The sequence below is a fragment of the Oncorhynchus masou genome, chromosome 9 (assembly GCF_036934945.1).
Source record: "Oncorhynchus masou masou isolate Uvic2021 chromosome 9, UVic_Omas_1.1, whole genome shotgun sequence".
Taxonomy (NCBI): Eukaryota; Metazoa; Chordata; class Actinopteri; order Salmoniformes; family Salmonidae; genus Oncorhynchus; species Oncorhynchus masou.
In genome coordinates, this window is record NC_088220.1 from 51,098,460 (window position 1) to 51,124,543 (window position 26,084).

Genomic DNA, 26,084 nt, shown 5'->3' on the forward strand with positions numbered 1-26,084 from the left:
ATCAAATCCAATTGTATTTGTCACAGTGTTACAGTGAAATGCTTACTTACAAGCCCTTAACCAACAATGCAGTTTTAAGAAAATACCAACAAAAAAAGTAAGAGATTGACAAATGATTAAAGAGCAGCAGTAAATAACAGTAGCGGGGCTATATACATGGGTACATGTACAGAGTCAATGTGTGGGGGGAAAAGTTGTTGAGGTAATTGAGGTAATATTTACATGTTGATAGAGTTATTAAAGTGGCTATGCGTAGATAATAACAGAGAGTAGCGGCAGCGTCAAAGGGGGGGGGGGGGGGGCTGGGGCAATACAAATAGTCCGGGTTTCCGTTTGATTAGCTGTTCAGGAGTCTTATGGCTTGTGGGTAGAAGCTGTTTAGAAGCCTCTTGGACCTCGACTTGCCGCTCCGGTATCTCTTGCCGTGCGGTAGCAAACAGAACAGTCTATGACTAGGATGGCTGGAGTCTTTGACAATTTTTTGGGTCTTCCTTTGACACCGCCTGGTACAGAGGTCCTGGATGGCAGGAAGCTTTGCCCTGCTAATGTACTGTGCTGTATGCACTACCCTCTGTAGTGCCTTGCGGTCGGCGGCCGAGCAGTTGCCATACCAGGCAGTGATGCAGCCCGTCAGGATGCTCTCGATGGTGCAGCTGTAAAACCTTTTGAGGATCTGAGGACACAATGAAGACGTTCATCACCTGTTAACTCGGGGTCGATGACTCTGTATTCATGACTGGTTGAGCTTGATGCTGTTGTCAAGAACAGCAGCAGTTTTTATATTGAGTTTATCAATATACTGTTTTGGTGTGCTTGGACCATGTTAGTTTGTTGGTGATGTGGACGCCAAGGAACTTGAAGCTATCAACCTGCTCCACTACAGCCCCATCGATGAGAATGGAGGAGTGCTTAGTCCTCCTTTTCCTGTCGTCCATAATCGTCTCCTTTGTCTTGATCACGTTGAGAGGAGTCCTCTCTACCATGCTGCTTGGTCCTTTGGTGGTGGGTAGTTCTGTCACGCTCATCTGACGAAGAATTAGTGGACCAAAGCACTACATGGGACATGTTCATGATATTTCTTTAAATCTGAACTCTAGAACAAAAATAACAAAGAGAGAATCGAACAGTTCTGTAAAACTATACAGAAAACAACTACCCACAACCCAGGTGGGAAAAAGGCTATCTAAGTATGATTCTCACTCAATCGTGTCTTACCAGAGGCTGCTGTTCTCTCCTGCCGACAAAGTGTATATCCCGCCAGCTATATGTTTTTAATGTCGTCGTTCAGCCACAACTCGGTGAAACATAAGTTGTTACAGTTTTTAATGTCCCGTTAGTAGGATAAACGTGCTTTCAGTTCATCCCATTTATTTTCCAGCAATTGAACTTTAGCTAGCAGGACGGAAGGCAAGGGCAGATTAGCCTCTCTTCGCCTGATCCTCACAAGGCACCCTGATCTCTTTCAAAAATCTGCGTTTCCTTCTCCAGCAAATAACGGGGATCTGGGCCTGGTCGGGTGTCTGTATTATATCCCTGCCATCCCTCCCAGTTATATCCCTCCCAGTTCTGATGTCAGAAGATCTTTTCGGTCATAATAGACGGTAGCAGCAACATTATGTACAAAACAGGTTACGAACAATGCAAAAAAAAAAATATTTAATAGTATGGTTGGCAAAAGCATTTGGGGCAGCCTTCCCCTCTGGTGGCATCATTAGACTTATCATTATTATCATTATCATTATTATTATCATCATTAGACTTATCACCTCCAGGCATCATTAGACCATATAATGTATGTTACAAAGAATACCCGTCAGAGTATTCATCAAACTTTTTGAACAAGTTTTAATTACCATGGCTACTTTTTTTTATTATATTGTGAGGCGATCAATAAAATACTATACATGATGTAGTCGTTTTGTAAATTAACATTTTCGATGAGTGAAAGTGTTTTTCTTCCCCTGTCTAAAATGTTTGTGTGACTCACCCAAATGTTCATTATTTCCGGCGACATTGCGCTGATTTCAAACAGACAGATAGGATTTGTCTCAATTTCTTCTTCCCCCTTCTTTCATTGTCATAATCTCTTGGAGCCTACTCAATGTGTCTTTGCTTTCTGGTGCTGTCACCATGCTTTGGGCAGACTCGTGTAGAATTTCCAACATACAATTAAGTCCTGAAGTTTTAGATGTCTCAGTCTCTGCCCCCAATCCTCAAAAATGAATAGGAATGGCAGGAGGCGGACAGGGTGTGTAAGGCCAGCATCGGACAATGGACTGATCATCTCTGCTCTCCCTCTCTCTCCATCAAACCGACCCGTTACTAGCGATAATTCCGCAGGAAGGCAGATATTATAGGCCGCTCCTCTGTCTCCATTCGATAAATATTGAGCCACCTCCTTGTGAAGATGTCACCATGACATGCTTAACAAGCCTGGCGTGACTTTGATTGCTTACAGACGGGGGGGGGGGGGGGGGACAAACAAGCCAGTGTGTCTCATTGACAGGCGTGTAGTTTATGGCCCGATGCTGGGCTGGCTGCCTCCGATGCTCATTACATACAGGCCAGACATCCTCATACTGAATACACAATTGACAAGTTAAAGTGACTATCAGGACTCGTCTCGTCAAGGGCATGTAGCTTGTAAAAGATCCCAGTCAATTGGCAATATAAAAAAGGTGACACTGGATGTCTATAGATCAGAAAGTGAGGCGAGACAGTATGTGAGCTTAGACATGTTTAGAAATTGACTCGGTGCTTCTGAACTATAATAGATGGTCTTATGAATAATGGCTCTCATCGGAACTATTATGTCGCTGGCAAGTTATAATCTTTATGTACACGTTAGAAGTAGAATGTTTAATAAAGGGCTCTATACTGTAGAGAGGCCTCTTCAAGGCCTTGCAAAGAATGAAGGCCCCATCACAATGAAACTTTATGAAAGCTCAATTTCAAACGTCCGTATTAAGTAGAAGAGACATAGGTATTAGCTTGGAATTAAATAAATATGTAGCTATTGTGTTGTAGCATATTCACCCAAGGTTGTCTGTTGCTCATCTACTTTTTATAGTACCGGGTAATTTGGATGAATGAAGCTGGATAATTCATTTAATGAGATGGTTTGGGGAAAGAGGACAAAAGCCAAAGGACAATGACACACCACTTGGCCACGGTGCGGCTACGGCGGCCTGAATCTGATGACATGATGGGAGCTGCCATGCAGCATTGCTAAAGAGAAGCTGAGAGTTTCACACATTGGATGGCCCTCTGGGTCATCTGGGTCTGTCTCTCTGGCACAACCTCCCTGTCCCCAGAGAAGGCAGTACTGCACGGCCATGCACGTATTACTCTGGAAGGCTAATCAAATCAGCCTTTTTACTGGGGAGGGCATTTTGAATGGTTCGAAAAAATATTATATTACTATTTCCTCGCCGAATTTTTTTTTTTTTGGGTGGGGGGGTTATATTGGAAGTCATCTGTGCTCAGCTAAGTGGACTGGAGATGGAATTGAAATTGCAGACATCGGAAGGTCTGGAATTTTAAATGTGCCGTTTTCAACAATAAAATCTTCTTGTCAACCATTAAATGTTTTTGTGAGTCAGCAAAAAAGTCTCAAAATGGATATGAGGCATTGCAGAGCTGGGTAATTGCCAGCTGCTAGATGGTAGGCACAACACACACAACACCTGTCTAGACAGAAACTGCAGGATAGAACTCTACCCTTGACACTGCACTGTACTGCTCTGTGCAGTATGTTCATCAGCTGGCTAACTTTAGCCAACCGTATGTATGTACACACAGTTTAAGACATACAGTGCCATAAGAAAGTATTCACACCACTTGACCTTTTACACATTTTGTCGTGTTACAGTCTGGATAAAACAAATATGAGTGGAGATGTTTTGTCACTGGTCTATACACAATACCCCATAAGGTCAAAGTGGAATTATGTTTTTTGAAGTGTTTACAAATGAATTTAAAAACAAATTCTCAACCCCTTTGTCGTGGCATAAGTTCAGGAGTAAAAATGTGCGGAACAAGTCATAATAACATCACGTAATAAGTTGGATGGACTCAAATCTGTGAGCAACAATAGTGTTTAACATGATTTTTGAATGACTACCTCATCTATGTCCCTCACACATATCATTTTCTGTAAGGGCCCTCAGTTGAGCAGTGAATTTGAAACACAGATTCAACCACAGAGACTAGGGAGGTTTTCCAATGCCTCACAAAGAAGGGCACCTATTGGTAGATGGATATAAAAGAAAGCAGACATTGAATATCCCTTTAAATAATTAAGCATGGTGAAGTTATTAATTGCACTTTGGATGGTGTATCAATCCACCCAGTCACTACAAAAATGCAGGCGCCCTGAGATTAAGTAAACCGCTCAGGGATTTCACCATGGGGTCGGTCAATGGTGACTTTAAAACAGTTACAGCGTTTAATGGCTGCGGTAGAAGAAAACTGAGGATGGATCAACAACATTGTAGTTAATCCACCATACTAACGTAATTGACAGAGTGAAAAGAAGGAAGCCGGTACTGAATAAAATATTCGGAACCATGCGTCCTGTTTGCAACAAGGCACAGTTTAAGCCTTTATACTTAGGCGTAAACGAATCCACATACTTTCAGAAATGTATCTTCTCCAAAAATGCATGATTTCAATAGATATCCTTACATGATATGTAGGGAACTAGGGGTGAAGTACTAGGGGGAAACTAGTAAAGGACACCAATAAGAAGAAGAGACCTGCTTGGGCCAAGAAACACGAGCAATGGATATTAGACTGGTGAAAATCTGTCCTTTGGTCTGATGAGTCCAAATATGAGATTTTTGTTTCCAACCGTGAACGGATAATCTCTGCATGTGGGGTTCCCACCGTGAAGCATGGAGCTTTGCTGGTGACACTGCCAGTGATTTATTTAGAATTCAAGGCACACTTAACCAGTATGGCTACCACAGCACACTGCAGTGATACACCATCCCATCTGGTTTGTGCTTAGTGGGACTATCATTTGTTTTTCAACAAGACAATGACCCAAAACACATCTCCAGGCTGTGTAACGGCTATTTGACCAAGAAGGTGAGTGATGGAGTGCTGCATCAGATGACCTGGCCTCCACAATCACCCGACCTCAACTCAATTGAGATGGTTTGGAATAAATTGGACCGCAGAGTGAAAGAAAAGCAGCCAACAAGTGCTGTAGAAAATAGTAAAAATATAGAAAAACCCTGGAATGAGAAGGTGTGTCCAAACTTTGACTTGTACTCTACATCAAGTTGAAATTCAGGGATAAGCCTCTGCACATCAAATGTGCTATTAAGGTCCCACTCTTTTCTATTACCCCTCTATTTTCCCATCAATCAAAGACAAACTGTCTTGGGATGATGTTAATATAGAATCCAGTCTTGGAATGGAGCCCATGTAGTGTATCACACCTGATTGGGACACATGTTCTGAACTCGTGCGTGAGTGTGGGAAAACTAAACAAGGCATCGTACCTGGCTTTGTGGCACCTGTCAGCAACGTGGGCCTCCTGCAGCAGCGCCAGCCTGCCTCGCCAAGGTCAAAGCTTCCGCGTCATGCTGTTGTTTGTTCCGCATGCATATGTTCCCCTACCTACAAGCTGTCATGTCTCTAGAAACACGCCCAGCGGAAATTTCCACTACCGCTAACACTTCCACGCATCCTTTGGATCTAGCTCACTGTACTGTACACACAGTAGCAACTGTATTACTGGGGAATTTTCCCACCTGCAAGCCGTTCTGTGCTCTATAGCTGCCAAGTTTCTCCCTGGGTGGCGGATGATAAATAGAAGTAATTCTCTGAGAATCTACGGCAAATGTGGAGGGCCACTTCTGGTGGATAATGCGGGAGGGAGATCCCTGCCGTTACCTTGCCTGCCGGGGAGAAATCCCTCTGGCATGGACTCTTCACTTATCCTAGATGAGGTCCCAGTGTATGGGGAAAAGATTAGCCAATCTCAAGTGTCTCCATCACTATCGTATTTCTATCATCTCCATGATCTAGAGTCAAGGGAGCGTAAAGCTGACAAGAGACTCTCTACTACCTTCCAGGGGCTCGGTAGAGAAGCACTCACCAAACATTTGCCAGTAAAGCCACATAGTGTATACCTTGGATACATGCGGTGAGGACTGTGTGGGGAAGTTGGGTGGAGAAGCTGCGTGTGGTCATGAATGCATCATTAACGTGTGAAGAATTCTAACTTGCTGGAAGTATGTGAGGAAATGAACCTGTGATACACTGAACATTCTTATGACGAAGTTGGTTCACTTTGCATAACATGCCGCAGTGTAAATCTGTTATGTGCGATACGTTAATAAGGAATCATTTTCCTGCAAAGTGTAACCGTTACAAAGTGAATCCGCTATTATGACACAATATCGCCAAATGTTCAACGGTTGCGAACTTTTGTTTATTGTGAATATGGGAAAGAGACTAATTTGATCATTTATCTACAGCTATGGAGTGATAATGGCAGCTAACATATCAGTGGGCTGATAATCTTCTGCTCCTCCGTTTAGAGAGGTTTTAATCCGTTCACCCAGTCATGGAACTAACTGGGCTGAAGTTGTACACATGGTGTAATCTTTAACATTCTGGCATTCCGTCTTGTGGCTGATATTCACGTCATGCTGGCATTGTCTTTTGGCTGATATTCACGTCATGCTGGCATTGTCTTGTGGCTGATATTCACGTCATGCTGGCATTGTCTTGTGGCTGATATTCACGTCATGCTGGCATTGTCTTGTGGCTGATATTCACGTCATGCTGGCATTGTCTTGTGGCTGATATTCACGTCATGCTGGCATTGTCTTGTGGCTGATATTCACGTCATGCTGGCATTGTCTTGTGGCTGATATTCACGTCATGCTGGCATTGTCTTGTGGCTGATATTCACGTCATGCTGGCATTGTCTTGTGGCTGATATTCACGTCATGCTGGCATTGTCTTGTGGCTGATATTCACGTCATGCTGGCATTGTCTTGTGGCTGATATTCACGTCATGCTGGCATTGTCTTGTGGCTGATATTCACGTCATGCTGGCATTGTCTTGTGGCTGATATTCACGTCATGCTGGCATTGTCTTGTGGCTGATATTCACGTCATGCTGGCATTGTCTTGTGGCTGATATATTCACGTCATGCTGGCATTGTCTTGTGGCTGATATTCACATCATGCTGGCATTGTCTTGTGGCTGATATTCATGTCATGCTGACATTGTCTTGTGGCTGATATATTCACGTCATGCTGGCATTGTCTTGTGGCTGATATTCACGTCATGCTGGCACTCACATCCTTTGTTCGATTTCAAGAGATCAAACAATACAATTGGAATTTTAGAGCACTTTTTACAACACAATGTGTCGCTGAATGCTTTATACAAACTATTTTAGGAAAGAGACCGTGACAGGAGTCAACCCCTGCTATGAGGTCATCTCAATAGGGGAGAGGTTTCTTTATTTTTCTCGATGATTGTAACTTCCCTATGTGGGACGCATTCATGTTGTTGCATTGTGATTTGTACATTTCAACCCACTACCATGGGTAAGTATAGAGCATTATTCCATGTCATTTAGGAGCACAAAGCAGAAGGTGCCTCTGATGGAATGCTGTGTGTGTGTTCTTGTTTACACGTTGAAGGCCAGTAGTAGGCATTCCGGCACTGAGGTATCCAAATCATGGTGCTATCCTATCCTCCCCACACAATATCATAGAAAGGCAGGGAAAATAATGACTGTTATAGTCCGAAGGCTGCCGAAGTTTGGTCAATATCCTACATTTCTCCATCGAAATGAGCCTCTTGAGCTTCACTTTGAGTCTAAGCACACACCTATTCAAAGAAAGGTGAGATTCCTGTGTGTGTGTGTGTGTGTGTGTGTGTGTGTGTGTGTGTGTGTGTGTGTGTGTGTGTGTGTGTGTGTGTGTGTGTGTGTGTGTGTGTGTGTGTGTGTGTGTGTGTGTGTGTGTGTGTGTGTGTGTTCGTTAGCATTAGTGTGTGCATGTGTGTAGTTTAGTGTTTGTCTTCATAAGCTAGAGTGTTGGTTCTGCTGAGTGTGTGGGTGGAGGTGTAATGCAGTCCCTGGCATGGAGCAGTGTGGGGGAATGGGGAGGCAGACACAAATTGACTGGGCCCTGAGTCACCTCAGTCTATTAGCAGTGAAACTGGAGAGCTCAGCAGACTGCAATGGAGCAGATCCAGGTCCAGCTTAACCAGCCCTGCTTCTACCCCAAAACATCCAGAGCACACATCTCAAACTGATCCAGAAACAACACTTGGCCACTCTAATCGCCTGTGTTGCCTAAACCTCAATCTCATAAGAAAACAGTAAAGTATTACTACCAGATTATGTTATGTACTTATTATACTTTGTCCAATTGTTCTGCATAAATGATGCTTCATAGAGTTGAAATGAAGTGATCCTTCAAGAAAACGCCTGAGACTTTTTTTCAATTAAGGAGGAGGGGAGTGGAAAGGGAGGTGTAATGTCTGCCAAGGCAGAGTGAGGGAGAAAGGGAGGGAGACAGAGGGCAGCTCCCTCGCTTCCGTCTCAGCTGTGGCTTTCCGAGCTTTGCTTCTCGCTCTGACTGACTCCAGGGCTAGCCAGACATTAGCATTCCCATCTATACCAACCACAGCACAGCAGTAGCCTTTGAAGGTAGTACAGGATGTCAACATGAAGCAGACGTCCTCTTCCTGGCTGAGGGGCGCTCGTCCGTGAGTTCACTGCCCAAACTGCCGAGCAAAAGCCTCTGCACCGTGATGGAAATAATGCTGACAGGAGACTCTCGCTGCTGCCTCTTAAGAGGTGATGTTTCCAGCTGCCCCGGTGGCAGGCTAGGCTGTACCCCGCAGATTTAGAAGATGTGCACTCAGAAAATGGGACAAACCTCACACCATAACAAAAGCACTTAAACCCTCCCAGCATTCATCACACCCAGCACCTCGCTGTCAACAAAAGGCAATAGCTAAGTAAGGTGAGAGGTTAGTGCTTGGAGAGGAGACAACTTTGGGAATGTGTCTCAGTGGGCCAGTATGGGAGATTCCTATGGAAGATCCAACGTCCCATAGCAGTTGTAGGGACACAGTGGCTGTACGGACATCATTGCTGGGACGGATGTGCCTTCAAAACCAATGTCCTGCACCTGATTCTGGGGTCATAAAGATCACCTTGCATTTGTTTAGTGAGCCAGGGTGTTCACCCAGCTGTCATGGCCACGTTCCCAGAGTATTATTCCAATCACCCTCCTCCATAACTGATGATTGGTGAGTGTTCTGGCAACGACTGGCTGCCAACCTGTACAGAATATGCTCACACTGCTACAGAAGGATGATGCATGAGGTGATCTACAGCCCAATGCAATGTTGTGTAGTTGTTTAACCTCTTGAAACTCCCCATCCCGGATCCGGGATTGTGACTAAGCCTCAGGCTCATTAGCATAACGCAACGTTAACGATTTCTGAAAATCGCAAATAAAATTAAAATAATGCGTTTGCTCTCAAGCTTAGCCTTTTCTTAACAACACTGTCATCTCAGATTTTCAAAATATGCTTTTGAACCATAGAAATTGACTAATTTGTGTAAGAGTATGCAAAGCTAGCATAGCATTTTGTGTAGCATGTAGCACGCAACATTTTCACAAAAGCCAGATAACCAAATAAATAAAATCATTTACCTTTGAAGAGCTTCTGATGTTTTCAATGAGGAGACTCCCAGCCACATACCAAATGCGCAGTGTTTCCTGAAAGCGTCTGTGTGTAGGAGAAATCGTTCCGTTTTCTACATTGCGCCTGGCTACCAAAACGAACCGAAAATGCAGTCACCTACAACGTGAAACTTTTTCCGGATTAACTACATAATATCGACCGAAACATGGCAAACGTTGTTTGGAATCAATCCTCAAGGTGTTTTTTCACATATCTCTTCATTGACATGCAGTTCTTGGAAGCTTGCTTTCTCTCTCTGCTCCATGGAAAAATACTGGCAGGTGACTTTTGCGCACCAATTTCGGCGCAGGACACCGGGCGGACACGTGGTAAATGTGGTCTCTTATGGTCAATCTTCCAACGATCTGCCTACAAATACGTCACAATGCTGCAGACACCTTGGGGAAACGACAGAAAGGGCAGACTCATTCCTCTTGCGTTCACAGCCATATAAGGAGATCATGAAAGACAGAGCCTCAAAAATCCTTGTCATTTCCTGGGTGCCAAGTCATCTTGGTTTTGCCTGAAGCTCACGTTCTAGGGCACGCACAGAGAAGATATTTGTATTTCTGGACACGTCAGAGTGTTTTCTTTCGAACAGTAGCAATTATATGCATAGTCGAGCATCTTTTTGTGACAAAATATCTTGTTTAAAACGGGAACGTTTTTCTTCCAAAAATGAAATAGCGCCACCATAAGTGTAAGAGGTTAAGATCTGAGGATTTATTTTGACCAATGCATTATTATTGTACCATCATTATATGTCATAAGTGGTCATAGCCCAGTGGTGATAGATGTGCAACTCTGTTCTTTCATGCCAGGCGGGTGTCGACTACAACCCTGGCTGCCTTTTGTCCTGGAGGCAGAGCCTCGTCTCCGTGAGCACATCAGGTCTCCAGTCCTCACCACCACTATCACAACAACAACAATAACAATAAGACCTATGTCACTGCAGCGGAGGGCGACACGGCGAAGCGGAGTGCAGAGTGTTCTTCTGACCAACGTCTTTGAACAGCTCGTCTTTGAAAGGGAGGCTATGTTCAGCAGAGGACTAGTTCGGGAGAGCATGGAGTTTGGTCTCTAATGGGTGGGAGACACTTAGCCGTTAACGTTAGTGATGGGGGAAAAAGTCTGCAGTTACGGATCGGGATATTACTTTTGACAATATATCGTATTGTTTTGACAATATCGCAAATAGTATTTTTTGAGCTAGTGGTCTGTACCTGCACCAACATTTCCTTTCATATCTGTTTCTCCATCTTCTTTTTAATTTGTTTTCAGCACTTTTATTTCCATGACTGATCAAAATGTGTTTCTTCTTGTCCCTCCGCAGTAGACATATGGTAAGCAATATCTTTAGAACATCGAATTGCAATAAAATCACAGTATCAAATCACAGTATCAAATCTCAGTACATATAGAATCGTGAGAATTGCAATACAAATCGTACCGAAGCATCGTGATGTCATATTGTGAGGTCCCTGGCAATTCCCGTCCCTAGTTAACATGTGTAAACTTTGACAGCCTTTAGTGTCACTAGCGACAGAGCAGCTCGCAGCCACTGTCATGGTGGCTTTGTCTTGCTGTAGTCATTGTGTGCGTGCGTGCGTGTGTGCATGCTTGCTTCTACGTGTTTGCATTAGTGTGTGCCATAGCACTAGCAGTTCGCCCCCTGAATGCATCATGTTGCTTTGACAGTCAGAGTAGAGGAGAGAGAGAGAGAGAGAGAGAGAGAGAGAGAGAGAGAGAGGCGGGAGATGGAGCGAGATGGACCGAGGTAGAGGAGGGAGTGGGCATACACAGCTGACTCAGGGAAAGGTCAACGGTGTTAAAGCGTACGACAGAGGGATCATGAGCTAATTACGAGTTCTAACTGTCATTAACTGGTTTGGCACTGGGAGTGGATTACCATGTTTCTGCTTCACCTCAACAGCTCTATCCTGTTAACCATCACCAACAGTTGACAGTCTGATTGGGGAGTGGAGGGTGTCCAGTGATGGGAGTGAAATGTGGGGGGTAGAGGGAGGAGAGGATAGAGGAGGTGGGGTGTATTTGCCTGCTTGGGTAATCAGAGTGGCAGAGGCACTCCGCCAGCCATCTTGCCATTGTCTTAAAGGGAGACAGCGTTGGCATTTCTGTCAACTAGTTGGCACTCTCTCATGTGTACTGTACTGTCAGACTTGTTGCCTGGCTACAATCCGCCACCACCTAGCACCTCCCATTGTATGTGTTATGGCTGTGGGTGAGATATGCTGCAGAATGTCTTGTACTGTACTGTGTCTGCACTGCCTGGTTAGGTGTTGCAGGGCAGGAACTCGCTGCTGTGTTAATTTATGTTGATGTGGAGGTGAATTCCCCCGTCACTGCACTGGAAGTCAAACACGATAGGCCCAATGGAGCACTGTGTTTCCTGAACATTGTTGTAATGCCAGCCTGGTTTTGTGTGTGTGTGTGTGTGTGTGTGTGTGTGTGTGTGTGTGTGTGTGTGTGTGTGTGTGTGTGTGTGTGTGTGTGTGTGTGTGTGTGTGTGTGTGTGTGTGTGTGTGTGTAGAGAGATGTGTGTGTAGAGAGATGTGTGTGTAGAGAGATGTGTGTGAGTAGAGAGATGTGTGTGAGTAGAGAGATGTGTGTGAGTAGAGAGATGTGTGTGAGTAGAGAGATGTGTGTGTGTGTGTAGAGAGATGGGTGTGTGTGTGTAGAGAGATGTGTGTGAGTAGAGAGATGTGTGTGAGTAGAGAGATGTGTGTGAGTAGAGAGATGTGTGTGTGTAGAGAGATGTGTGTAGGGTGTATTACTGGACACTTTTGAAGTTTGGTAACTTTCAAGTTTTATTTTGAATTGTATAAGATGACATCTAATGGCCTTTTTGGGTACTTCAGATTAGCACATGCATCTGTAATTATTTCAGGCCCTCTGTGTGTCCTTACCACACTTACAAATAATGAAATAGGTTGACAAATCTGTAAAACATTATCATAATTATAAACTATCAACTTGTTGAATACCATTGGTGTTTAATATGAGTGTTTCAGCATGAAATGAGTTGCGCCCCCCTTTGCCCTCAGAACAATTCGTCGAGGCATGGACTCTACAAGGTGTCGAAATGCTTTTCACAGTTGTTTCAAGTTGGTTGGATGTCCTTTGGGTGGTGGACCATTCTTGATACACACAGGAAACTGTTGAGCGTGAAAAACCCAGCAGCGTTCCAGTTCTTGACACACACTTAAATATTTTTGTCTTGCCCATTCACCATCTGAATGGCACACACACACAATCCATGTCTCAATTGTGTCAAGGCTTAAAAAATCCTTCTTTAACATATCTCCTCCCCTTCATCTACACTGATTAAAGTGGATTTAACAGGTGACATCAATACCCTTTCACCTAGATTCACCTGGCCAGTCTGTCATGTTGCTAATGTTTTGTACACTCAGTGTATATTTATTATTTTACACACTTGAATTGTTTTGGCATCAAACTGGTGGCGGTTGTGAAAAAAAGTCAATAGTTGGAAGACTATTAATGTAAAATAATGTAATTCTTGACTAGATGCCTTTTCCAGTAATTAGTATATTTTCTCTTGAACCATACAATATGAACACAGGTATAAAAAATATGTATATATGAATAGATTTGTGTTTAAGTTATTCAAGTATAAATAACCAAAATTACCATAGATGCTAATTATCAAAACTGCAGAAGATTCCGCTAAATTGGGCATTATTGTTTATCTGTATATTAAATACATGTTTGTATGAAAGAGTTCAAAGTTCAAGGTTGACTCATACCATGCACGATGTACATGTATGCCTTAGTGTTTATGCTAAAGTGGTATAGACATATTGTACTGTATGTATGTGTGTGGGTGGACGGTTGTTTTAAATGAAAATGTTGTGACTACAGTAAATGTGTATGATTATATGAGGATTTGGTTAAAGATACAGGCTTATCCAATATCCAGTGTATTGGCATGTATTGGAGTGTTTTCCACATACACAATACACCCACTATAACCTCCAGCATAACAACTGTTTACTTACTAGGTTTCTTGAGAAGTCTCTGATGAGCTAACAGACAACATAGAATTCAGTAATGTAACATCTGTCCCACTGAACGAGCCCCCTTGGGAGAGTTCAACCACTGTGCTAAAATGTTCGCACAGAAAATGTCTCAAGATGAACTGGAACAAAAATTACTCCACCACACACAATCCCATAAAAGGAAGGCTTATGCGAATCAAAATGGGCTATTACATTTATGGCCAACAGCAATGAGGAAGAAACAAAACAACAAAAATAACATGTTTCCCATTAATCGAAAAGATAGGTATGCTCTCCATTTATTAATTTCTCGCTTTCAATTTGCACTTAGCAATTACAGGTTAGTTGCGCACAATGGAAAGTGATGATTATAAAATGTCTAGGACATTCCATTCGGTCCAGGTGGACTTCCATTCAGGCCACAGAGCGTGTGGAAATGGCAATGCTCAAAGTGGCTCAAACCTTTAGTAATGGTTAACAAATACATGGCAACACTGTCGCAGCTGCAATGCATCACCGATAAATACCATGTCAACATCAACAATAGGCTGTTGTTTTTTTATCTCCGCAATGCAAATCTCCATGGACAAAAAACCCCCACACAGAAATGTTAGGAGCTTTGGAGAACGCCTGTTACAGTCAAAATCCATTGGCCTGCCACCACAGCAAAAACATTACCCTCCCCATTTCCTCTTTAAAGGCAACCGGCTGCAATTAGTCACTGTGTAACTCCACACCAATAAAACAGCCTCCCTCCCCAGCTTTCCCAAGTAAGTCAGGTCATTAAGTCATAGATGGGGGACCTTTATGACCCTCCCCAGCAAAAACTCTACTGTAGAATTGACCAATCCGCTTGATCCTCTTGATCACTCTCCCTGTCGTTAGGAGATAGCATGCAAATGACACTCCTGCTGATGATGTCCTGATAACACAGCTGATTTGTGTCACAGGCTCTGTCTTGTAATGGAAGGGGGGGGGGGGGGTTGTGTGTGCCATGAGGGTGGTATATGGACGTGACCCCCACCCTTCGTTGCGTGCCAGCCAGGCCGGCAAGCAGAGGCATTCAGTGAGAGAGTTAAGCCAGGCTCAGTGACTCCTCTGCTCCGGTAGCTCCGGTAAGCCCCGGTGACAACACGGGGGAGAGAGAACACCGCAGGCTGCAGGCCCTTGTTGATCAAATACAGTTGCCCTACTTACTCATATTTACAGTGCTGATCACAGAGACGATTGTACCCACGCACTGAGCCCAGGGAAAGCGCTGTGTCTCTTTTCTATCCGGCACTGGGAGAGGGATGCTTTTAGAGGGCTGGAAGGTGGAAGGGGATTGGGTGGCATGAGCGATCCCTCCCTCTCTCTCTGGAGGAGGGAGGATGCAGGGTTGTGGATGGCTAATACACCCTCAGAAATGTTATATTGCGCTAAGAAGTGGAGTGGATTGTGGAGGAATCCGCTTTCACCACATTCATTTTATCTCACTCTCTTTCAGCTGTCTACCTCCTCTCCTTCTCTCCCTCCCTGTCTCTTTATCTCACTCTCTCTTTCTTTCTCACTCACTCAGGGTCTCTCTATCCTACTTTTCCTTACTCCGTCTCTCTGTTTTTCATTTGTGCGCACACACCATCCCTTCCTCTCCCGTGAGATTGTGTTGATGAAAAAGGAAGCCGGTTCTAAGAGTAGGATATCCACTAACCGGCAGTTTCTGTGTGCTGCCTGTTTTTATCACCTCCTGATCATTATGCCAGCAGGAGCTTGTCGGTAGTGTGTCACTCCATCTCGATCTTCCACCCACTACCTCATGTTCTGACACTCTCTCCTTTCTTATCTTCATTGAAATGGAAATCCCACTGTTAACAATAACAACAATGGCTGCGGGTGATGAGTCGCTGTATTCTGTATTCATAACCTATCATCCCCTTTTAACCACCTGTGCATGTGTATCTGTATCAGTTGGCATGTATTGCCAGTCCTCCTTCCATAGTGAATGCAAGAGAAACACGTCACGTACAGCTTGATCCTTACATAATGCAGTGATTGTAAGACATCCATATGACAGAGTATATGCTGTGTATTTACTCCTGAACGCATTAGTCTCTTTATTAAATGAATAACATTGCAAGAGGTTACCCACTCTGCTCCCCCTGTCAAGCACTCATCAAATGATGCTTCACTGAGATTTTGATGGCGCTGGTTAATGCTGTTTGTTCCAGTGCTGGAGAATGGATTGAAAGTTGTTGAACTGTGCACAATATGAGATTCCTGTCTATATTTGCTTTTCTCTGCCCAGACATACTGAGCAGCTACAGTTTTACAATGCTCAAATACAAATAATGCCATCTTATGTAATTCATAAATAGCGACATACTGTAATTAAAACATTGAAATTCCTTGAAACAATGAAAACACCCACCCGTTACACGCGCTCCAGCAGGTATATTTCACTGGCCATCCCCAAAGCCAACTCCTCCTTTGGCCGATTTTCCTTCCAGTTCTCTGCTGCCAATGACTGGAACGAATTGCAATAATCATTGAAGTTGGAGACTTATATCTCCCTCACTGCACCTGTACACAGCCCATCTGTAAATAGCACACCCAACTACCTCATCCCCATATTGTTATTTATTTTTGCACCCCAGTATCTCTACTTGCACATCATCATCTGCACAACTATCACTCCTGTGTTAATACTAAATTTTAATTATTTCGCCACTATGGCCTATTTATTGCCTTACCTCCCTAATCTTTTTACATTTGCACACACTGTGTATAGATTTTTCTATTGTGTTATTGATTGTGTGTATGTTTATCCCATGTGTTGCATTGTTGTTTTTGTCACACTGCTTTGTTTTATCTTGGCCAGGTCGCAGTTAATGAGAACTTGTTCTCAACTGGCCTACCTGGTTAAATTAAAATAAATAAATAGAATTACTCATGTTAAGCTATTTTCCCAAAAACAATACTTGTAATTAGAATAAGAGCCAACCAGAATGTCAAGAGCCTAAATAATTATGGATTTCATATCCTATTAACAAACTACACGTGCTGTGCTGCTGTGTGCATTTTTAAGGACACTTATTGTAGATGCATGCTTCAACATAATTAACGTATTAGTACACAACAAATTGGCCAGAGTTACCTACTGTTGATTTTTCAATGTATAATTTCTAGTGTTGATTCAGGTGTTCAATTAATTCTGTAATTGTTCAAATAACACGCATTGATGTAAAAGGATCCCATTGTTAAACCAAAACCACACCCATCTATCATATTTCCCAGCATGCTCTAGTGTAGGTGGATTTTTAGAATAGTTTGTTTTTATATCTATGTACATTGATGTTCTTTTTTCTTATCTTTAACCTCTATTTAACCAGGCAAGTCAGTTAAGAACAAATTTTTATTTTTAATGACGGCCTAGGAACAGTGGGTTAACTGCCTGTTCAGGGGCAAAACGACAGATTTGTACCTTGTCAGCTCGGGGGTTTGAGCTTGCAACCTTCCGGCTACTAGTCCAACGCTCTAACCACTAGGCTACCCTGCCGCCCCAATTGCTTAATTATCTTATGCTACTCAAATATAAATAACATACTTTTTTATTCCTAAACTAATACAATCTGTTATTTAGACGTATTGCACCCGTTACTGAAATGGTTGTTCCAGTTTAGATGCTTTAGGTATTCTCATACCTCAGTCTTCCCAACCCGGCAGTCACTCTGACATCAGGTTGAGGCTAAACATGCAGAGAAGGGACTGCCAGATGCATCATAATGGCCCGGTAGTAAAACCACACTGGGAGACAAATTTGAAATGGAATACATGGAGCAGGTTGGAAAAAATCTAATTAAAACATGATTTAAATGTATTTTCAGAAGGGCTGTGGTCACCATTCATACAATAAAATAAATACATCAAATTGTATCTGTTATTTCAGTGTGGATTCAGCCTATGTTTACTGAAGCCATTAGAAGACTGTTGCTGACTGATAGGAAGTATGTACACTTGTTTATAATAAATTATTGTAAAGTCAGTCTTGGTGATTAAGTAGCCTTGTTCAGGGTTTCCCAAACTCACTCCTGGGCTCCCCCTGGGTGCACTACACAGCTGATTTAAATAACCAACTCATCATCAAGCTTTGATTATTTGAAACATTTCTGTAGTGCTAGGGCAAAAAACAAAACGTGCACCCAGGGGGGCCCAGGCACAAGTCTGAGAAACCCTGGCCTAGTTAATCATTACATGACTTTTAACACACTATCTGTTTTTCGCTCAGTCTGGCAGTAACCCAGAACTATCAGACAGAGGATCTCTCTTTCGGCTGCTGCTGACAACAGCTGCATGTAAGTTGTTATTCTACATCATAATAAGTATGTCTGCATAGCATTAAGGAAGATGAGCTCATACGTATTTCTGAAAATTAACTTATGTTTTTGCTATTTTTTTCTTCTTTGCTAGAAAGCAGTCAAGCAGGTTGCCCGGCGGTTAAGGCGTTGCACCTGTGGCAGGAGTTGGCCGAAAGGTGACCCGGTTTGAATCGTGGGCCGGTTGCTGTAAAAAAAATTAGAGGAATTTATCTGACAACTGGAGGCTGCTGGGTTCACATCCTCAAAACAACATTCCTCTACTGTTGGGCCCTTGAGCAAGGCCCTTAACCCCACAACATGCTTTCTGTCCAGGGGCAGTTTCAACTGTGTGTTTGAAGGGGGTGGGGGGTTGAGAATGGCGCAGAAGACACGTTTTTGTTGTTCACTGTAACTAATGGACAAAGTATATTGTTTTGTAATGCAAAGAAGTTAGCCAAAAGTTGACATGGGCCATTATTCAAACAAAGAGATACCTCCCTGTCCACCAGTGCATATTTCCAAACTATGTTTGCATATAATGACAATAAATTCTAAAAACTATGATGGTTTTCTTTTGTCCCTTATTTAACTGTTTATTAGCTTATATTCTTAGCTCAAAACATTACCACTGGAAAGTATTTTGACATTACAATGCCTTATGAACTTGTCTATTCCCTTTGTGATTATTCTGAAGAAGACCGAAACGTCAATCTTTTAAACTTGTTGTGATTTCGTTCTGAAGGTAGGTAAGGAGTCAAGCGCAGGAGAGCAGAGATGTCAATGTAGCGTTTTTTAATAGGCAAGTCCAAAAACGGTACAGATACAATCACAACAACAAAAAACGCCCAAGACAAATGGGAACTCACAGTTACTCACGGAAGGAGGAAAAAACAACGCTAATTACTATAATAAACACACGTGAATAAACTGAGGAAAGTCTCCACAAGCAACATGAAAATAATACCGCACAAACCTAAGCGGGGAAACAGGGGTAAATATACTCACAGGAATGAAAGCAAATTAAATCCAGGTGTGAATGAACCAAAGACAAAAGAAACGGAAAAAGAAAAATGGATCGGTGATGGCTATTTGGACGCCGACCGCCGAGCACCGCCCGAACAAGGAGAGGAACCACCTTTGATGGAAGTCGTGACAAAACTTGTCTAATAAAACCCCAAAATATACATGGTAAGCTAGCGTTGTGCCTGTTCCTGTCCAATTATATTTAACAGTAGTAGCCATAATTCATAAATAGCACCATGCAGGGTTCTATATGGAACCATTTTCGGTGAAGAAGAACCTCTAGGGTTCTGATCAAATAACTATAAAAGGGTTCTAATATAGAACTTTCAAGGGTTCCATATATAAAGCAAGCAATATAACCTTTTTTGGTTCTATAAGGAACCATTGTTTTAGAAGAGTGTAAGCGATCACTGGAGTAGCCTATAGGCCTACTATTTCATTTTTTTTCACGGCATCTAAACTGATTGGATCCCCATCACCTACTATACAGCGCAAAGCCCGCCACATCATCTCCAGCCCAGACCACTCTCTCCATCACTGCTTTGATCTCCCCAAAAAATGTCATGCACTGCACGCTTACGGAGGAGTTTCATGCCCGGGGCTATCACTATTATGAACCACTCCACATGTGAGCAGGGGTGGGATGGGAGGGTATTTGTCTGACCGTTCGTATCGTTTGTTTACTGTTGTGTTTTCTACATGTTTTGCTGAGGCCTACAGTATGTGGCGTGTGAGAAGTGCTAAGAATTCCTCTTGTAAGGACAAACGGGAGTCGGAATCGTCTTTTACGTCATACGACCGTCATATTTCACATGCATTGATATAGTTTCATTCAATCAATACGTTTAATGCTGGTATTATTTACTCCTTCGTGGCATGAGGAGTGACAGCTCATAAACTGAAGAGAACTTACACGGTAAGATTGATTGGCTTCTTTCTGATACGTTTCACACCTCCCCAATCCAGACCCAAAACCATGCCGGACTTCATTAACATAATGTGATGAGCACATGGTCTTGTCTATTCACTACAGAACATTGTAAAGGAATAACTTTAGGAAACAAGAATCTCAACCTACAGCAGTCAAATGAGTTTTTCACAATTCCTGACATTTCATCACAGTAAAAATTCCCTGTCTTAGGCCATTTAGGATCACCACTTTATTTTAAGAATGTGAAATGTCAGAATAATAGTAGAGAGAATGATTTATTTCAGCACATTCCCAGTGGGTCTGAAGTTTACATACACTCAATTAGTATCTGGCAGCATTGCCTTTAAATTGTTTAATTTGGATGAAACGTTTTGGGTAGCCTTCCACAAACTTCCCACAATAATTTGGGTGAATTTTGGCTCGTTCCTCCTGACAGAGCTGGTGTAACTGAGTCAGGTTTGTAGGCCTCCTTTGCTCGCACACGCTTTTTCAGATCTGCCCACAAATTTTCTATAGGATTGAGGTCAGGGCTTTGTAATGGCCACCCCAATACCTTGACTTTGTTGTCCTTAAGCCATATCGCCACAACTTTGGAAGTTTACTTGGGTCATTGTCCATTTGAAAGACCCATTTGCGGCCAAGCTTTATCTTCCTGACTGATGTCTTGAGATGTTGCTTCAATATTTCCACATCATTTTCTTTCCTCATGATGCCATCTGTTTTGTGACGTGCACCAGTCCCACCTGCAGCAAAGCACCCCCACAACATGATGCTGCCACTCCCGTGCTTCACCGTTGGGATGGTGTTCTTCGGCTTGGAAGCCTCCCCCTTTTTCCTCCAAACATAACGATGGTCATTATGGCCAAACAGTTCTATTTTTGTTTCATCAGACCAGAGGACATTTCTAAAAAAAAACTAAATTTTTGTCCCCATGTGCAGTTGCAAACCGTAGTCTGGCTTTTTTATGGCAGTTTTGGAGCAGTGGCTTCTTCCTTGCTGAGCGGCATTTCAGGTTATGTTGATATAGGACTCTTTTTACTGTGAATACATTTGTACCTGTTTCCTCCAGCATCTTCACAAGGTCCTTTGCTGTTGTTCTGGGATTGATTTGCACTTTACGCACCAAAGTACGTTCATCTCTAGGAGACAGAACGCATCTCCTTCCTGAGCTGTATGACGGCTGCGTGGTCCCATGGTGTTTTTAATTGCATACTATTGTTTGTACAGATGAACGTAGTACCTTCAGGCATTTGGAAATTGCTCCCAAGGATGAACCTGAGGTCTTGGCTGATTTATTTTTATTTTCCCATGATGTCAAGCAAAGAGGGACTGAGTTTGAAGGTAGGCCTTGAAATACATCCACAGGTACACCTCCAATTGACTCAAATTATGTAAATTAGCCTTTCAGAAGCTAATAAAGCTATGTAAACTTCCGACCCACTGGAATTGTGATACAGTGAATTATAAGTGAAATAATCATGCACAAAGTAGATGTCCTAACCAACTTGCCAAAACTATAGTTTGTTAACAATAAATTTGTGGAGTGATTGAAAAACGATGTTTAATGACTCCAACCTAAGTGTATGTAAACTTCAGACTTCAACTGTACCATGTGAAACTTAACATATCATGCTAAATGGAGTGTTGGATTGATGTACAGAATAATACGAAATGAGACCAGGTGAAATGATGTTGTTTCTCACCAGTGTCCTCTGAATATGAAGATACAATGTAGCCTAACAACATCACTTGCAAATTGCACAGATGTGAGATTTGTTTCACTGCAGAAGCACTGGTCCTCTTAAATATCAAAATATTTACGGGTATATCGGATGGTCTGCTCTTCCCATAAGAGTCACAACAAGTAGCATAGGGTTGCTATAAGATTGAAATGGAAAAATAATGTACCAATGAAAAATCGGTGGAATACAGTATCTTCCCAATACATTGATGTATGTATTACATGAATGGTGACCACAGCCCTTCCGAAAATGCATTGAAATCTTGTTATAATGCGATTTATTTTAACACTGCTCTAAGTATTCAAAGTATTCGATTTCAAATATGGCGCCCAGTGCAGTTAGTTCCTGGGGGTATTGTGACGCATCTGACAGGTCCTTCTCTGTATGTTGCTAGGGTTGCGGGTGAATAAAAACACTGTCTGGATTCCAATAAGAATTACACATCACTTTGCAAGCAAGCATAATGTGATATGCAGTGAGTTTCAGGCCACTGTATTAGGGTAAAACTAGGCCCTGATGTATTGCGCTACCCCATTTTATTTTAATGATAACCTATTGTATTTGCTTAGGTTCCCACTTGGGGAAGGCCACATGATTGAAAATGGATGAATGCAACAACCATGTCTCAGTCACTAACAAATACAGTCAAGGGTGGTAACTCTACAATTCACTCGAAAGGCACTCTGGGAAATATTCAAATAAGGCTTTATACTAATCAATGTGTTAATTTAAGTGTGGAGCCATATAGACACCGGACCAGTGTTCAATTTAACACGCTCAGTGTTGATTTAACACTGGAGAATGTGCTGTGTAGGTACTGAATGTAAATTGCACTTGGCAACTCATTAATATTAATGCCATGACTCAAGCATCCTTTACTGTTTGGTCGAGCACATTGGCCTCAGTGGAGGCTGCTGAGGGGAGGACGGCTCCTAATAATGGCTGGGATGGAGTCAATGGAATGGTATCAACAACATGGAAACACGTGGTTTCCATGTTGTTGATACCACTCCATGAACTCCATTCCAGCCATTGTTAGGAGCCGTCCTCCCCTCAGCAGCCTCCACTGATAGGCCTATGGCTAATGTGCCTGCATGAAATAGTCCACCATTGGCATGCGTTGACATGGGTAGCTTTTCCCGTTGTGCTTTTCTTAGTTCGTTGAAGAGAGGTATTGGCTCTCTCTCCGGGGGTGCTGTGACTTCTCATCCTCCCTATAACGGAGAGCAGGGAGCTCAGCCCTGCCTGGGCGTGTCACTGAGACACCGCACTGTCTTTTTTTCTGCCTCTGATATATGGCTCGACTAAGCAGAGCAGAGAGCAGCTCTCCTCTCTCAGTCCATACTGATAGGCCATGTGTGTGGCTCGGTATCTCCCCCACCTGGCAGAGAGCCATAACTGCACTTCCATGTTTCCTCCACCTTCTCCCTCCTCATCGTCCCCACTTGACAGTCCCTCTCTTTCATATCCCTGCAGTTAGCACATTGATATTCAGAGTGGGTTCTCTGGAAGTGGGAAATAATTATGTTCATGCATTTCTATGTAAACGCTATGAGAATGGAAGGGTGTGCACAAACAATCAACAAAGGATCTGGAATCAGATATCCATTAGCTAATCTGGAGCAGTTCTGAACATATTCATAATGGATTCCCTTGTGAAATACTATTTTAGTGTGTGTTATAGACAGATGGGGTGACAGATATCACTTCTTTGAGGTGGTGGGGTGCGGTGGAATGAAGTGCAGTGTCAAGGGAGCAGCACTCTCTCTGCAGCCTCCACAGATTTCCCTGTTATCTTGGGGCAACCTGCTCCAAATTCATATCATGACATGCTGACTAAACCGTAGTAAAGCGTGCATGTTTTGATATCCAAGCACACCTTTAGGGAACAGGTCGGGGAATGGAGTAGATATCTTTCCTTGAAAAAAAATCTGCCTTATGTAAATGTATTTTCTGTTTTTCTTTTCCCAATAAAGATGTAAGCATTTCATTTTACAAATATTTAACATTTGCAGCTCGAGGTTCTATCTATCCAACGCAATGATGACAGTGTTGTTGCTTTCCTTGTTGTCCTTGTTTTCATTGTTGTTGTTGTTGTTGTACGCTAACAGTCTTTCCCCTCCCCTCGTCTTCCAGGAGCCTAGCCATGGAGAGCCTGCTCCTGTTCCTGGCCCTCCTCGCTACGCCCGTCGCCTCCATGCTGTGCCCCAAGCGCTGCACCTGCCAGAACCTCATGCCCTCCTACACTGTTCTCTGCACCAAGACAGGCCTGCTCTTCGTGCCGCCAAACATTGACCGGCAGACGGCCGAGCTGCGCCTCATGGACAACTTCATCACCACCCTTCGTCACCGTGACTTCGCCAACATGAGCAGCCTCATCCACCTGACGCTGTCGCGCAACACCATTAGCCAGATCAAGCCGTACGCCTTCGCCGACCTTCAGGACCTGCACGCCCTGCACCTGGATGCCAACCGACTCACCATACTGGATGACACCCACTTCCAGGGCCTGGTCAACCTCAGGCACATGATCCTTGCCAACAACCAGCTGCACAGCATCTCAGAGGGGTCCTTCCAGGACTTCCTGGAGACCCTGGAAGACCTGGACCTGTCCTACAACAACCTGGTGAACATCCCCTGGGAGACCATCGGCCTGCTGGCTAGTGTCAACACCCTCAGTCTGGACCACAACCTCATAGAGATGGTCCCCGAAGGCATCTTCTCCAACCTGCACAAGCTGGCGCGTCTAGACATGACCTCCAACAAGCTGAAGAAGATCCCTCCAGATCCCCTGTTCCTGAGGATCCCAGTGTACGCTAAGCTGAAGGGTTCTCCACTCACGTCGCTGGTGCTGAGCTTTGGTGGGAACCCGTTGCACTGCAACTGTGAGCTAATGTGGCTGAGGAGGCTGACCAGGGAAGACGACCTGGAGACCTGCGCCTCTCCCCGAGAGCTCGCCGGCAAGTATTTCTGGACTATCCGCGAGGAGGAGTTTGTGTGCGAGCCACCCATGATCACGCGGCACACCTCCAAGATGTTTGTGATGGAGGGTCAGGAGGTGAGCCTACGCTGTAAGTCAGTGGGTGACCCGGAACCTTCCACGCATTGGGTCAGCCCCGAGGGGAAGCTAATCGGGAACACGTCCCGCACCATCTGCTACGAGAACGGCTCTTTGGACATCCTCACCACCACTGTGAAGGACTCTGGGAAGTTCACCTGCATTGCCTCCAATGCCGCTGGCGAGGCCACAGCGCCCGTGGAGCTGGTGGTTAACCCCTCGCCACACTTTGACCCCAAGCTGGAGCCCGAGCCTGGCCCTTCAGACATCCCCACCTCCATCAAGTCCAATGCCAGCGGGGGCCACGCCCGCAACGACCATCAGAGGGTCAGCGTGTCAGAGCTGAGCTCGACTTCGGCCACCATCCGATGGCCCTCCCAGGACCACATCCCGGGGGTCCGCCTGTACCAGATCCAGTACAACAGCTCCTCCGACGACATCCTCATATACAGGTGAGATGGTCACCGCATGCTTTTGCATGAGATCGGATAAGATGACATGCATCTCTATGGGGGGGTGGTTGATGTTACAATGGGGAGTGGTTGATGTGCAACTATCCCTATGAAGCTCACTGGTATTTCTGTGTGGAAGTTGATCTTCACGTTTGCCCTTGCATACTACGAGTCTCTTGTTGTTCCTCGACAGTTCATGAGCCTCCAAATTGATTGTCATTAACAGCTTGGTTCAGAGAGGCACTCGATCACATTGTTAATGAATTTAGTGGCCGACGACATCATCAGGGGACTGTAACTCATCGCTAAAGAAGTCACAGAGCGAACTGCAGAAGCACAGGAGCATGATGCCCACAGGGAAAAACTCATGAAAGTCCTGACATAATGGGTTGGAATGACTCAGTATGCGTACATCTATTGGTACACCAACCTATATAGCCTTACTGTGCAGTAGCCATTAGCTGTAATGGGTTTTGCAGTGACATAGAGTGAGGAAGACAACTGTAGGAAGAGAACTTGTTCCCAACAATCATCTCCATAGGACTGAGAGGATGATCCCGTTACATATTGACCTTACTGATATCAGATTCAGATGTTATATTAAGTGGGTTGACTCCCAAGTATCAAAGGCCAAGCATTCAATGATACGATGGACTGAATGTTGCGATGCCTCACTCGTACTAAGTGTCATGGAAGGGTTTTGAAAAGTGTTGAGTTTGGCATTTGGAATGCAGTATTGTTCTTATCAGAAATATTAATATACTG

General features: G+C 43.7%; 1 protein-coding gene across 1 annotated transcript in view; it reads left to right on the plus strand.

The window, feature by feature from the left end:
* Positions 1-26,084, plus strand: part of LOC135546129 (leucine-rich repeat and fibronectin type III domain-containing protein 1-like protein) — a 146,502-nt gene that overhangs the window by 102,888 nt on the left and 17,530 nt on the right. The window contains exon 3 of the mRNA XM_064974297.1: positions 23,946-25,319. Within this exon, the coding sequence (XP_064830369.1) occupies positions 23,946-25,319 (1,374 nt within the window). The remainder of the gene's footprint in view (positions 1-23,945; positions 25,320-26,084) is intronic.